The 15,421-nt window shown below is 37.5% G+C and overlaps 1 protein-coding gene and 1 non-coding gene across 3 annotated transcripts; one reads left to right on the top strand and one right to left on the bottom strand.

Annotated features, from left to right (window-relative positions):
* Positions 1-287: 287 nt before the first annotated feature.
* On the top strand, positions 288-15,228 carry SPC25 (SPC25 component of NDC80 kinetochore complex). Of its 2 annotated transcripts, none has more exons than XM_043487840.1 (7): positions 288-430; positions 1,440-1,592; positions 1,695-1,760; positions 6,745-6,891; positions 8,340-8,444; positions 10,332-10,430; positions 12,135-15,228. In XM_043487840.1, the coding sequence occupies exons 2-7, from the start codon at positions 1,454-1,456 to the stop codon at positions 12,257-12,259; spliced, it is 681 nt and encodes a 226-aa protein (XP_043343775.1). In that variant the 5' UTR covers positions 288-430; positions 1,440-1,453; the 3' UTR covers positions 12,260-15,228. The 2 variants fall into 2 exon arrangements, with proteins under 2 accessions (XP_043343775.1, XP_043343776.1); XM_043487841.1 differs by having other exon boundaries at positions 288-468.
* On the bottom strand, positions 9,946-10,052 carry LOC122454058. Its single transcript, XR_006273279.1, has one exon. It is a non-coding gene; the product is annotated as a U6 spliceosomal RNA (small nuclear RNA).
* Positions 15,229-15,421: the final 193 nt, after the last annotated feature.

Genomic DNA, 15,421 nt, shown 5'->3' with positions numbered 1-15,421 from the left:
GAAAAGGCTATATACTTGGCACCAGAATACAATTAAAGTTCAATATTTATATTTTTTTGCGGAAACCTTTATCTGAAAAGGATGAATGGCCAGTAAGGCGAGGTTTCCAGGAACTGTTAATACATCCCTGAAGTAGAGCCGACGAGGTCGGCTGTTCTCAAAAAAAGAACTACCAGTCCCAGAATGCCATTTCCTCTATCTTTCTCGCGAGAATCCCGAGGGCTAGATCAACCAATCCCTTCATAAAAGAGCCTACACTATAAGCCAATAAGAAGGCGTATGGGAGCCCGAAGGCGGGAGGCGGAAGGCGCCCTAGGTTTGAAATAGGAAAGTTGGTAGGCTGCGGTAGCGGATCTTGGAGTTCGGCTGTTGGTTGAAATCGATTCAGGTCTTGCGGGGCAGGTGGCTGGGCTCAGGCCTGCCGGAGAAGGTGGGAATTGACCTGGGCTCCGAAACCCGCCTGTCGCGGTAGGGGAAAGCGGGTTTGGAGGCGGAATGAGTATTTTGGGGGCGGAGTCTGAAATGTACGTCTTGTTGCTGTTTGGGGAGCAGAATGGGCAGCCCCAAGGCAGAGGGGTTTGGGGTTTCACCGAAGACAAGTCTGCGAATTTTCTGGGGAGATTTTATGTCATTGGGAAGGTTGTAGCGTTACAGAAAACTGATGGGACCTGGGATCTTACAGAGCATCCTTTCACAGGGGAGGAACTGAGGCCTGGAAAGTCGAGGTTACTTGTACAGGTCCTGGACTAAACCCACTAAACTCTCCTCTAGTTTCCATTTTACTGTCCCCTTTCCTAATCTGGAGGTGGAGGAAGAAGGAGTGTAGATATGTGGGATCTTATCCCATGATAGGGGCCCCGCCTTCTGGGGCCTGGCAATCCAGGCCGGAATCAAAAGGGTCAGAGTTGGAAGGAGTCTTAGCAGTCCCCAACTTTACTTGTGAAAAAACGGAGGCAGAGTCGTATTTCCCGGGGTCAGAGTGAGTGTTGTGTGGGTTACTACTAATGAATTCCTAGGGAGTGAGGTGTTCTGATTTCCTGCTGCACCTATACCATAGTTAAGTTTAGGTGGCTTGATCTGCCCTGGGATATTTATAGAGTTAAAATTAAGTTGCTATGGGAGTAGGGGTATAAGGGATGCACATTACCATATCAACAAGGATTTACTGTATAGCACGGTAAATTGAAATCTTGTAATAAACTATAATGGAATCGAGTAGAAAAATAGAATATAGATATATACATGACTGAATCACTTTGTTGTACACCTAAAACTAACACAGTATTGTAAATCAACTATACTTCAGTGTATTAAAGAAAGTAAGTTGCTAACCATTTTCTAACAAATTTCAAACTGCCAAAATATACTTGACTAACATATGTGGCTCATATGGTTTCAGTAACTTAAAAAATACAGTATGTGTCCTATTTGTTTTGTAGCCTTGTCTTACAAAATGGTAGAGGATGAACTGGCACTATTTGATAAAAGCATAAATGAATTTTGGAATAAATTCAAAAGCACTGTCAGTGACACCTCCTGTCAGATGGTGGGACTAAGAGATGCCTACAAGGACTCAATTAAAGCATTTGCAGGTACCTACATTTAACTCATAACATGCTGTTATTCTTTGTTGTTCTTGCTTGGTTTTTAGTGTAATTTCAGCTAGTGAAACTTCAACTCCTTTTCTCTTTCAGAAAAGCTGTCTGTGAAATTAAAGGAAGAAGAACGGATGGTTGAAATGTTTCTGGAATATCAAAATCGTATGTGACAAACTGTAGAAATAGATCATAGAGATTTTTTTAGATTAAACATCTTCATAAAATCCCTCATACAAGTAAAACAGTGTGTTTATATATATCAGTTCAGTTCAGTTCAATCGCTCAGTCGTGTCCCACTCTGTGACCCCCATGGACTGCAGCACATCAGGCTTCCCTGTCCATCACCAACTCCCAGAGCTTGCTCAAACTCCTGTCCATCGAGTCAGTGATGCCATCCAACCATCTCAACCTCTGTCATCCCCTTCTCCTCCTGCCTTCAGTATTTCCCAGCATCAGGGTCTTTTCCAGTGAGTCAGTTCTTTGCATCAGGTGACCAAAGTATTGGAGCTTCAGCTTGAGCATTAGTCCTTCCAATGAATATTCAGGACTGGTCTCCTTTAGGATGGACTGGTTGGATCTCCTTGCAGTCCAAGGGACTCTCAAGAGTCTTTTCCAACACCACAGTTTAAAAGCATCAATTCTTTGGTGCTCAGCTTTCTTTATGGTCCAACTCTTATATATATATATATATGTATACACACACACAGCTTCCCTGGGGGCTTAGTGGTAAAGAATTTGCCTGCCAATGCAGGAGTAGCAAGAGAAGTGGGTTCAATCCCTGGGTTGGGAAGATCCCCTGGAAGAGGAAATGGTCACCCACTCCAGTATTCTTGCCTGGAAAATTCCAGAGGAGCCTGGCAGGCTGAAGTCCATGGGGTCACAAAGAGTGGGACTGAGCACACATGCACACAATCCAGCTTAATAACTATAACATCCTGTGTTATACTTTCCTCTTCTCTCACCGTCTAGAACTAATCTGTCAGTATTTTATTTTAGTATTGAGGATTTGAATGTTACATATGTGGCAGCATTGTGTGTTAATATATATTCTGTCCCTTTTTCACTTAGCATTTGCTCGTGAGATTCATCTTCACTGATGTATAAATGCCCATATTTTTAAAAAATGAGTTTCACAGACTAGAATACAAAATCCGTACATAACATGTTCATCACCCTTATGTATAAATGCCCACATTTTTGAAAAATTAGTTTCACAACTTTGAAAAACTGGAGTTCTCTCAGCTCTTTGGGTGTAGGTTTAAAGTCTGACAGTTTTTCTCTCTATATTTTTATTGTTCCTGCCTTTATTTTCTACCACTGTGCAGATTGTCCAGAGTGGATTAGCAGCTTTTACTGAATTCTCACATACAGACCACAGGCTTGTAGCCCCAGGCCAAAATCCACTGGAGATACTAAATTTTGCCAAATCATGTTTTGAACACTGTCAAATCAGAGTGTCTTTACATGGGACACAGGTACTTAATGTGCTACAGTCCCTGATTGTTTCTTCTGCTTTGCTTTGCCCTGACCACTTCCTTATTATCTGGCCCCTGAAGGCATGTGATTTTGGAACTCCTGGGAGGCTGTTATAGGAGACTTCTACCCGTGTCCACTTTCTTAGCTGCCCTGAAGCTTCCATGCCCTTTTACTGCTTCTCACTCCCTCTGTAACCAGCAGCAGGAAGGAAAACCATACAATCCTTCAAATGTTAGAATAAAAACACTCCTATACATGGTATTTATGTACCACTTACTAGCTTAAAATTTTTCACACCATCATTAGATACCCTAATCCTGTGGGGTAAATAAATGGGACAGCCATTATTATACTTGTTTTTTGTTGGTCAGTTGCTCAGTCGTGTCTGACTCTGCAGCCCCATGAACTGCAGTATACCAGGTTTCCCTGTCCTTCCCCATCTTGCGGAGCTTGATCAAACTCTTGTCCATTGAGTCGGTGATGCCATCCAACCATCTCATCCTCTGTCATCCTCTTCTCCTCCTGCATTCAATCTTTCCCAAGGTCTTTTCTAATGAGTCTTTCTAATGAGTTGGCGCTTTGCATCAGGTGGCCAAAATACTTGCTTTACAATTGAGGAAAAGAGGACCCACAGTTGTCATTGGATCAAGGTCCTTGGGTAACAACTGAGAAGCCAGATGGGAACTGAGGACTTTTTAAAAACTTTTGAATCTGCATCTCTTTTGCAGTAAAATTCTACTTAATTATCCTTAAAAAGTAGCATTTTTTCTTGTAATTCTGATGTTTATTTTTAAATGATGTCTTATATGATCCAATCATGTTCACAAAGTCTTAGAAAATACAGAAAAGTGTGTAATTGGTATGTTACTGCTTTATTTGCATTTCTGTGATTACTGAGTTTAAATTATCTTTTGTATTTGTTAACCATCTTCATTTTGTGTTTCCTCTATTTATTACTTTGTCCTTTTCTTTCGAATTTATATTTGTGTCTTCTTTAGATTAAGAATAGTAACCTTTGCTGGGAGAAGATAGTTTAATGGTTAAAAGCTTGACCTTTGAAGTTAAGACCTAAGTTTGAATCCAGGTCTTACTGTTTATTGCATTCTAGCAAGTAAAGCTGTGAGCAAGTTATTGAACTGCTGAGACTTCTTTTTCTTCTTCTTTGTTTTAATTGAAGTTACGGTTAGTTTACAGGGTGTTAGTTTCGGGTATACAGCAAAGTGATTCAGTTATATATACATAGTTATTGATTTTCAGATTTTTTTCCCTTACATGTTATTACAAAATATTGAGTAGAGTTCCCTGTGCTATACAGTAGGTCCTTGTTGATTATCTGTTTTATATATATTAGCTTTTTTTCTTTTAAAAAAGAGTCAGATGTCCATCATAATTGTATTATTGTGAAACTTGACTAAATTAAGAGCAAGTATCTAGCTTATAGTAGAGTTTTTATGCTTATTTGATTCAAATATAAGTTTGTCTGCTTGCCTGCCTTCTCTTCAATTTCCTTTTGCCTTCAATAGAAAGATCTTTCCCCGTATAGTTAATTTTCTATTCGCAGATACTGCCTTTTAGGTTTCATAAAGTTTCATTTTACATTTAAATATTTAATAAATGTGGATTTTATTTTGGATTTCAGCACTGTTTGGGGAACAGGCTACCTCTTCATTTGTGATATTTATCGTATTAATTTCCTAAATATACCCATATTTGTTTGCAAACTTTTGTTTGTTTAACTGAGTTATAGTCAATTACTGCACCACTATTGTGTTAATACTGTCATAGTCACAGTTGTTAAATCTGATAGGGCAAGTCCCTTTTCTTATTATTTTTCTCACCATATTTCCTAGCTGTTCTCACCTGTGTAATTACTTTTGTTGGATCTTCCCTTTCTCTTCCCTCCAAATTCCACCGGGGCTTTATTAAATACAGAAATAGGTTTGGGAAATATTTACATCTTTATAATATTTAGAAGCTTAAAATGTCTCTCCATATAACTGGGTCAAATGTATGCCTGAGACAAGTTTTGCATTTTTTTCCCATGCAAAGCCTGCATATGTCTTGATCTAGATTATTCCTGGATGTCTTATTTGTATATGTGATTTCCCCCTTCCTTCTTCGGTTCAGTCAGTTCAGTTCAGTCGCTCAGTCATGTCTGACTCTTTGTGACACCATGGACTGCAGCACGCCAGGCTTCCCTGTCCATCACCAACTCCCGGACCCTACTCAAACTCATGTCCATCGAGTCAGTGATGCCATCCAACCATCTCATCCTCTGTCATTCCGTTCTCCTCCTGCCTTCAATCTTTCCCAGCATCAGGGTCTTTTCCAATGAGTTAGTTCTTCACATCAGGTGGCCAAAAGTATTGAAGTGTAAGCTTGAGCATCAGTCCCTCCAATGAATATACAGAACTGATCTCCTTTAGGATTGACTGGTTTGATCTCCTTGCAGTCCAAGGGACTCTCAAGAGTCTTTTCCAACACCACAGTTCAAAAGCATCAATTCTTTGGCACTCAGCTTTCTTTATAGTCCAACTCTCACTCCTGATTTGGAACCAGTCTGTTGTTCCATGTCTAGTTCTAACTGTTGCTTCCTGACCTGCATACAGATTTCTCAAGAGACAGGTCAGGTGGTCTGGTATTCCCATCTCTAAGAATTTTCCACTGTTTGTTGTGATCCACATGATCAAAGGCTTTGGCTTAGTCAATAAAGCAGAAGTAGATGTTTTTCTGGAATTCTCTTGCTTTTTCTATGATCCAAGGGATGTTGGCCATTTGATCTCTGGTTTCTCTGCTTTTTCTAAATCCAACTTGACCTTCTGGAATTTCACAGTTCATGTACTGTTGAAGCCTGGCTGGGAGAATTTTGAGCATTACTTTGCTAGCGTGTGAGATGAGTGCAATTATGTGGTAGTTTGAACATTCTTTGGCATTGCCTTTCTTTGGTATTGGAATGAAAACAGACCTTTTCCAGTCCTGTGGCCACTGCCGAGTTTTCCAAATTTGCTGGCATATTGAGTGCAGCGTTTTAACAGCATCATCTTTTAGGATTTGAAATAGCTCAACTGGAATTCCATCACCTGCACTAGCTTTGTTCATAGTTAGGTTTCCTAAGGCTCACTTGACTTCACATTCCAGGATGCCTGGCTCTAGGTGAGTGATCACACCATCGTGGTTATCTGGGTCATGAAGATCTTTTTAATATAGTTCTTCTGTGTATTCTTCCTTCTTCACTGCCTCCTTACCTTCCTGTCTTCTTTCTTCTATCAATTTGGTATATTTCAGAATATACCAGATATCTAGCATTAAAATTGGGTATTTCTTCAAAGCATCTGAAAAGCCATCTTTAGAGTTTGTTCATCTTTGGTGGTGTTTTCTTTGTGTACTTATTTGAAGGGGAGAGCTGCAAAGGTCATGATCTTCTGATTTTGTATTTCTTGGTTTAATTTAGCATTCTCCTTTAAAAATGCATTTTTTGTCTCCTCATTTTTGTTTTCAAAGACAAATAGGAAAGGATAAGGATTCTTGTTCTTTTACAGTTTTTTTAATCATCAGGATGCTTATCAATTAAAACATTAATTTTGTGAAAGTCAGTATTTTGCTCTTTTTATAGATACATGTTGATGAGCAAAGCATATAGATTCTAGCTAATACCTTGTGCTTCTTATAGAAATCTGCAGACAGAATAAACTCATTCAAGAGAAAAAGGAGAATTTATTAAAGTTGATTGGTGAAGTAAAAGACAAAAAACAGGAAGTGGAGGCACTGACTGCAACTATCCAGGATCTTAAGGAAGAATATGCTAGGAAGAAGGAAAGTAAGTTTCCAGTTGTACAGGTATTTAAAACAATCTAAATTTCAAAGTAGTGATGGCTCACAGTTATGTACATTTTGCCTTCTCCCCAGTTCTGTTGCCAGAAGTAGCTAACATACTTTAAGGCCATTGCCAGTCCCTCACCTTTCTCTGCAAGGTGTCTGTGAAGTTTGCTAAGTGGGTTTTAATTTTCCTTCTTTTGCTTAAGGGGCATTTTTTTTCTGTCTTTTTAAAAATTTATTTAGTTATAATTGAAGGATAATTGCTTTACAGTATTGTGTTGGTTTCTGCCAAACATCAACATGAACCAGCCACAGGTACACCAGCATCCCGCCCTCTTGAGCCTCCCTCCCTCCTCCCCCATCCCACCCCTCTCGGTTGTTAGGGAGCCCCAGTTTGAGTGCCCTGAGTCATGCGGCAATTCCTGTTGGCTGTCTGTTTTACATATGGTAATGTATGTTTCCATGGTACTCTCTCCATAAATCCCACCCTGTCCTTCCTAACCCCTCTCATGTCCATAAATCTGTTCTCTATGTCTGTGTCTCCATTGCTGCCCTGCAAATAATTTCATCAATACCATCTTTCCAGATTCCATATATGTGCATTAGTGAAGACTGATCCTTTTGATTTCTAATAGAACCAGAGAATAATGAAATTGATATGGGAGTTTAATTAAGCAGAGTGGGAGACAGTTTCACTAAGTAAGATATGCCTGGGAGAAACCATTGTGTAATTTATGCAATAGATTCATTGATCACGCATCCTCTGCCAGGAACTATTAAGCATGTTCTTCGTGCTGTAAAGCCTCTTTGTCTAAGACTTTTATATATATATACTTAAAGGTGCTTCTTTTATATAGAAGCCGTGTTTGCCCATAAATGAAATAATCAATTCTAAAATCTCTTGAAAATAGCAAAGTTTGTTTCGTGAATGCTTTTTCTTAAAGAGTTTGTGTATGAATCAACATTATTTTTTTCATCTCTTAAGTATTACTTAGGGAATATTGCATTAACTTTTGAAAAAAAGTTCTAAACTAGCGTGAAATAAGTCTGACTTCCTATTTAAAATAAAAGGATATTTTTCCAATGAAGCAATTGATACATTTTTGGCTGACTAAAAACAGCAAAATAGTGTACAGGAAGTCTTTCTATTTCTCTGCTAGCCTTGCAAGTCCTTAGCCTATTTATTCATGCTGCTTTATAATAAAATAGAACAAAACTTATTCCTCTTAATACTGGTATGTATTTTTTCATGCAGTTTTTCCTTCCAGCTTGAATGAACAGAAACCCCTTTGCTAATTGGTGGAGATAGAAAGTGTAGTAAATGTAAGCTGATTTATTGCTTGGCATCATTTTTTGGTTGTTTTTAAATTTTTTAAAATTAGTTAAAAGAATATTAACTGAATGTTATTTAAAACATTCTATACTCATTGTCTGTGTTTTTAATCATAGCTATTTCCACTGCTAACAAAGCTAATGGAGAGAGGTTGAAAAGGCTACAGAAATCTGCAGACTTGTATAAAGACCGACTTGGACTAGAAATTCGAAAAATTTATGGTTAGTATATTAATGTAAGTAAGACATAGGAAATTTGAAAAGTCTGTCTTAAGTAGAAAAGAATCTTTAAAATATTTTCAGCTAAGATAATAACCACATTGTTAACTTTTTAAACAGTAGGAAAAAATTACAAAACTTTTATCACCCTAATGTAATTACTCATGCCTTGGTTATTTATCATCCAGTATTTTAGTAAACGTATTTTAGGCACAGTTGCCAGCATACAAAAAAATTTTCTGTTCCTTGTTCTTACTAGTACTGTATGATTAGTATTTTTCTAATTGCTATAGCCTTCATGATGGTAATTTTAACATAGTGGTAAGTGCAGCTTAATTTATTCAGTCTTTTATCTATTGTTTAACCCATTCCTTATTTCCATATATTACTCTAAGTTTAATACTTGGATTTTATAGTTTTTAGTTTTAGAAATACTATCGTGGACATACATAGACTTCTCCATTTGGGGGGCACAGTTTTCATGAAATTCCCAGAGATGAATTACCAAGTTAAAGCATAGGCATATTAAAATAGCCACCGTTACATATCTATGTGTCAATTTATAGAAATATTTATGGTGTTGGGAGTCCCCAAGATTGCATTCAGTTTTGGTGATTCACTAGAAAGATTTACAAGACTCAGGGTGGCTCAGATTTATGGCGGTGAAAGGATGCAAAGCAAAATCAGCCCAAAGAAAAAAGTCACGTGGGGCAAAATCTAGAGGAAACAAGTTTTCAAGAGCCGTAAGCCAGTGGAGTCCCACAGGGTGTGATTAATCCCTCCTGCGTCAAACTGTGACAGTACACATGAAGTGTTGTCTACCAGGGAACCTCATTAGAAACTCTGGAAGCTTGGCCTGGTTTCCCTTGGACTTCACCCCAGGGATTATTTGCATTGCTGATTTTGTGTATCCTTTCACTGTAATCACAGCACAGAGTACAACCAGTGGTGAGCCCCAGGAATCCTCCTGGTGAATTTTCAAACCTGTGGTGGTCTTGGGGATCTCTGATACACCAGACAAGGACCAATCTTGCAAGCAGACCTTTTCTGGGGATAGAAGTCTCAGGTCTGCTAGGTCAGCTCTTTTATGCATAATGTGTATAATGTAAAGAGGGTATAATGTGTATAATGTAAAGAGTACCCATTTCATTGTTATTTGTGCCAGAACTGTAGTTTCTTTTTAAAGTTTTTTGGTTTATTTTGTTATCTGGCAGTTGATTAGATAATAGAAACTTTTTAAAAATACATTTCTTTGATTATTAATGAAAATGTGACCATTTCCCCCATTTATTTACTAATTACACTTCTTTCTGAAATTGGACCCTCTATTCAAAAATCTGTTTGCCTTTGTTTTGGTGTTTCTCCTATCTGTCAGAATGAGTTTTTAATACAAAATATTAACCTCTGCTTAGAACAGAACATAAAGACCAGCTCTGAAGTTTTTAAAAAATTTTATTTAGTTTTAATTGGGGGACAGCTGCTTTACAATATTGTGTTGGTTTTTAGAAATATGGAATGCTTCATAAATTTGCGTGATATCCTTTCACAGGGGTGATGCTAATCTTCTCTGTAACATTCCAATTTTAGTGTATGTGCTACCGAAGCAAGCATAGCTCTGAACTTTTGATCCATTGGTCTTTAAGTTTATCTTCACTGTTATCCTGAGGTACTTTTTTGTGTTTTGTTTAGTTTTGTCTCAAAACCACTTTTAAAGCTTTAAAATTATTTTTAGATTTAAAGTAGAAGTTTCTCATAGTCCTCAAAATCGAAATACTGTTTTATAGCAGTGTAGATATTAATCAGAGGTGGAAGGAAGAAAGCTTATCTCAATTGAGAACTTTGGCACAATAAAATAATTCTCATACTAAATCATTTAATTCCTTTTCTCAGGTGATAAACTGCAGTTTATATTCACTGATATTGACCCTAAGCATCCTGATCGTCCATTTATGTTTTCCCTGTGCCTAAATGAAGCAAGGGACTATGAAGGTATGTACTCCTATCTCTTAACTGGTACTTAAGATTGGCATCCCAGAATGTTATTTGACTTAGAACGTAAAGTAACATGAAGGCAAGTAATATTCCCACAAGCTGTTGCTTTCTTTTCCAGTCTTGTCTTCTAAAGGCAATGACTACAGTTTTGATTTATAGATAGTATCCAGGAACCTTAATAAGTAACTTCTCTTCTGGATGGCACAGTGCCACAATGACTGAAAGACTTAAAAGACCAACGATCACTGCATTTCATATGCAAGTCTGAATTATCCTCTTAGAGAACTCAAAGCTAAAGCTGTAAAGGATATGACTGCCTAAATGTGAATATTGTATGTGATCTAAGTAGATGATTTTCAGTTTGAATGTGATAATTTAATTTCCAAAAAATAAATTTTAAAATATTATCCTATCCTGAAAATCCCAAATGTTGATAATCTTGCTTCGTTACTGATTCTGCAGTGGGCCAGAAAGGTCTTTAATGTGTGGGAAGTTATATGTTTGGCAATATTGTGAACAAAAAGAATGGAAATTTATTTATCTCTTTTTATTATTCTAATGTTAAGGATTCTAAAGTAATCCTTAACTTACTGAAATTCAGAAAAATGGTTCTTAGCTCTTTATACCTGTGTCCTCAAAGCATTTGTATTAATAGCAGATGGGTGCTCAGGAAAACGTCTCAGTAGGCTCCCTGATGTGACTTAGTGACTCGAATTTATATTTTAGGAATGTAGTTCAAGTACAAATTTTTTTTTTTTCTGTCTCTAGGTAAATATCTTCTAATCTGAAGGCTGCTAACTTTTAAAAAGCAAATCCCCAAACCTCCAACCTAGCTTCTCAGTTTTCTCTAAATTGGATAGCCTCTCTTGTTATATAGTGTTATAGTATTTGAGAATGTATTAAAATAGAGTCTCCAGTATAAATTTGGAACCAGGTGCTCTTTGCTCTTCTTTCTCTGCCTTGGTCATGGGCCTTGTTTCCCAAGCAGTCTCTGCCAAAGAACTAGAAATCTGACAGGCTTCAATTTCTTCTCCTTGGACAAAGGACAAGACTGATGGTAGAGAAAGTTGGATCATTCCTTTCCTTCAGCCGCCTTCACAGGAGACTTGCTCCTTGTATGAACCAGCTGGTGCAACTGCATATGAGGGCCTTATTGTTATTTGTGACTTTGAGTCCCATTTGGCCATGTAAATATGATTCTGGGAATAGCAGCTACATTTTCTAATGATCCCCATTTCAATTGTGAAACAGCAGATATTTCTTTCCATAGTTGTCAGTTATTAAGGGTTGGCATTGAAAGATGTTCTTTTTTTGATCAAGTGGTCAGAAACTAGATTTGAGGCCAAATTTTGCACAGAAAACTGACAACAGTTAAAAAAAAAACTGTTAAAATAGTTTAAATGGTTAAAATGTGTGGGAAAGATGATAGGAAATGGCCTTCTCTTCTGTATCTCTGAGCTCTTCAGTCCTTGATTACCATCTGTTTAAAACAAGATTGTAGTATTTAATATTTGAATATTTAGAGATTAAACAAAGGAAGGGTCCAAAAGATAGTCAGGGTGTGAAAATCAAGTTTGTGTGTCATTCTATGCTGAAAGCATTTCAGGAAAATGGAATTGAAATGACTTGAATCATATGAGAGCATCTAAGTTAGAAATACTTCTCTTCTAAAAATATTGTCTTCTTTTTTTTTCCTCCTAGTGTCAGATAGTGCTCCTTATCTTGAGTGCCTCGCAGAATTTCAAGAAAATGTAAGGCAGACCAACAATTTTTCGGCTTTTCTTGCCAACGTTCGGAAAGCTTTTACTGCCATGGTTTATAATTAATGTATAAATAGTGTGTAAAAACAGTTATCCCTCTTGTGTTTCTCTTTTTAAAAAAACTGTCATTATTTGATGTTTGTAATCTTTATTTTTGTAACATTTCTGTGTGCTGATTTTTGTCAATTATTTTCATTAAAATCTTGGGAAAGAAGGTTTAAGTCAAGCTATTAGAAGTCATGGATCAGTAATAATAAAAAATGAAGGGAGTGAGTCCAATCTGTGGTTTGCACTTCACAGAGTAAGCGCTATCATCCTAATGTCTTAAAGGAAGGAATGTTTTTATCTTAAACCAAGAGGGATCTACAGTTAAAGGACAAATCTTTGTATCAGAAGAAAGTTGGCAGTGTTCTAAAATATCTAGAAAAGGATCTAATTTTGAAAATCCAAGTGTAGAAAATTTATAAGCAATTTCCGTTTTGTAATATTTATACTGGTTAGTTGTGGTCTAGACATATATTTGACATCTTTGGAGTCTATTCAATACAGTCTAGAACTCAAATCAGTTTTCTTCTAGGATTTCATTTTTGTCACTAATCTTTCCTTAAAAATTTGGTTGTGTTTAGGTCTGCTGGCTTTAGTGGAAGCCACATACTGCTGTCTCAGGATATCTTGGGCACACCTAAAAGCCATGGAGCGGTGGCCTCCCTGCTTCTAGCTGCTTCTGACTTCCCCTTGCTGTCTGGTTGGGGGAGGTTAAGCCAGCTGTCTCGTCAAAGCTGGAGGGAGCTTCAGAGCACTATCCCTCAGTCGCCTCGTGTCTAGGACTTGGCTCAGGGTTCTGCTCACCATCGCATAGCAGTGGAATTTATCTAAGAATGCTGTGGACTAGTGGGAATGTTATTTCTCAGACATCCCCAGTGTGCAGACCAGCTTTTAGGCACCACTGATTGATACTATCTCTGCAGAGATGAAAGGCTGATAAACTTCCCTGGAGATTGGAGTGTGTGGTACAAATAATCATCTTATCCTGTCTTAGCATGGGCTTGGCTAAAGGAGTATTTTAACAGGGAGTTCAGTGAGCAGACTATCCAGTTTTCCTAGGCAAACCTTCACATTTGGCCTTATTTTGTAATATACCTACATTTAAATGAATATAGAAAGCCATATCAAAACCCAGCTCTGGTTTTTATGGACCTGGCTTTATTTGGAGTGTAAATTATATAAGCAGAATCCCATTTCTTAGCTCTTTCTCCTGGGTTAAGACTCATGTGGTGAATCCCAGCAATTTCAAGCTCATCTCAATCTCTGAACCAATCACTGGTGATCAGAAGAGTAAAGTATATACGTTGGATTAGGTTAGATTCTCTAGAAACCCAGGTCTGGAGGTAGATTAAGCTCGATAACTGAGCTAAGAGTAGGGATGTTATTCTTTAAATGCAAATAGACACTAAATGTTTAACATAAAAAGATAGCAGGTGACTATTATAGTGAATACATATTTACTGAATTCCCAGCTTGAAATATATCAACAAGGAACAAAAAATTTAAGAAATATTTTCATTCATTAAAACTAGAGAAAAACCACATATCCTACCACAAATTCTGGATATAATGTTTTGAACCATAGAGTGAAAATGCACCAGGCATTGATTCTGAAAGGTCTTTTTTACCTGCAAGTTAGAGAAATGAAGATTGGGGATGAGACACTTAATGGGGAGCTCTCCACTTAGATGCATTTCTCCTCAAGGATCACCATTCTTCACTTCTAACTGGGGGTCCATCTAGTCAGAGCTATGGTTTTTCCAGTAGTCATGTCCGGATGTGAGAGTTGGACCATGAAGAAGATTGAGCACCAAAGAATTAATGCTTTCAAACTCTGGTGCTCGAAAAGATTTGAGAGTTCCTTGGACTGCAAGGAGATCAAACCAGTTACTCCTAAAGGAAATCAACCCTGAATATTCATTGGAAGGACTGATGCTGAAGCTGAAGCTCCAACACTTAGGCTGCCTGATGTGAAGAGCCAACTCACTGGAAAAGACCCTGTTGCTGGGAAAGATTGAGGGCAGGAGGAGAAGGGGGTGACAGGATGAGATTGTTGGATGGCATCATTCACTCAATGGACATGAGTTTGAGCAAACTCCAGGAGATAATGAACAGGGAACCTGGTGTGTTACACTACATGGAGTCTCAAAGAGTGGGACACAACTGAGCAACTGAACAAAAATGACAAGCTTAAATTTTAAAATTTGATACATTATGAAAATTGTGCTTTGAATGGTTAAGAATGCATATGAAAGGGAAACCAAGCTAGTCCATTAAATTTCCTCTATCCATTTTATTTAGGATGGTATGTTGTAAAAACCAAATAATAGTTTTCAGCATTTAAAACCTTCCCGATACAGAAATAAAGCACAAGATACAAGATACAAAATTCAATTTCATAAATGGGAAAAAAATATGCATAAGTAGTAAAACTGATTGAAATGGAATCTCAATGGGGTACACTAACCTATTCCACATTTTGTAATAAAATGGAGCAAGACCTCTAAAATTAAACTCAATAGCTAAGTTAAAAAAACAGCATCAGCACAAAATCTGCTAAAATGTCTTACTAATGGGTTTAAAGTTTTGATTTCTCAGCTAATGAGGATTAGAAAATGTTGCTTCTCTTCCAGTTCAGAGGATTCTGATACAGAGACAATTAGTTATGCTTTAATTTGTGTACCATGACCGTGAATTGCCTGTTTAGCTGTAAAGCTAGCATAGTATCTTTCCAGGTGGCTCAGTGGTAAAGAATTTGCCTGCTAACGCAGAAGGAGGAGACATGGGTTCTATCCTGGATTGGGAAGATCCCCTGGAGGAGGAAATGTGACCCACTGTGGTATTCTTGCCTGGAAAATTTCATGGACAGGGGAGCTTGGTGGGCTACAGTCTATGGGATCGCACAAAGTTGGACACAATTGAGCATGCAAAATAGCATAGTAGCTAACATATAGTAGAAACTTAATAAATATTTGTCAATGTTGAACACATTTCCAGACTCAGTAGAAAATTATTTAATGGGAAATTTATATATTTTTTTTTATTTTTTTCTTAATGGGAAATTTAAATTACACCTTTGAAAAGGAGCTGACTTGTTCAGTAATACCTACAGGCATGTTGCTGAGATGTCCAGCAATTTTTAACAGGTAAAGACAGCTGTATAGGTAGTTCTTGAAAAAATGG

Source organism: Cervus canadensis, chromosome 15, assembly GCF_019320065.1.
Source record: "Cervus canadensis isolate Bull #8, Minnesota chromosome 15, ASM1932006v1, whole genome shotgun sequence".
In the NCBI taxonomy this organism is placed as follows: domain Eukaryota; kingdom Metazoa; phylum Chordata; class Mammalia; order Artiodactyla; family Cervidae; genus Cervus; species Cervus canadensis.
Note: the sequence above shows the minus strand (reverse complement) of the source record. Positions and strands in the feature narration are given on the sequence as shown.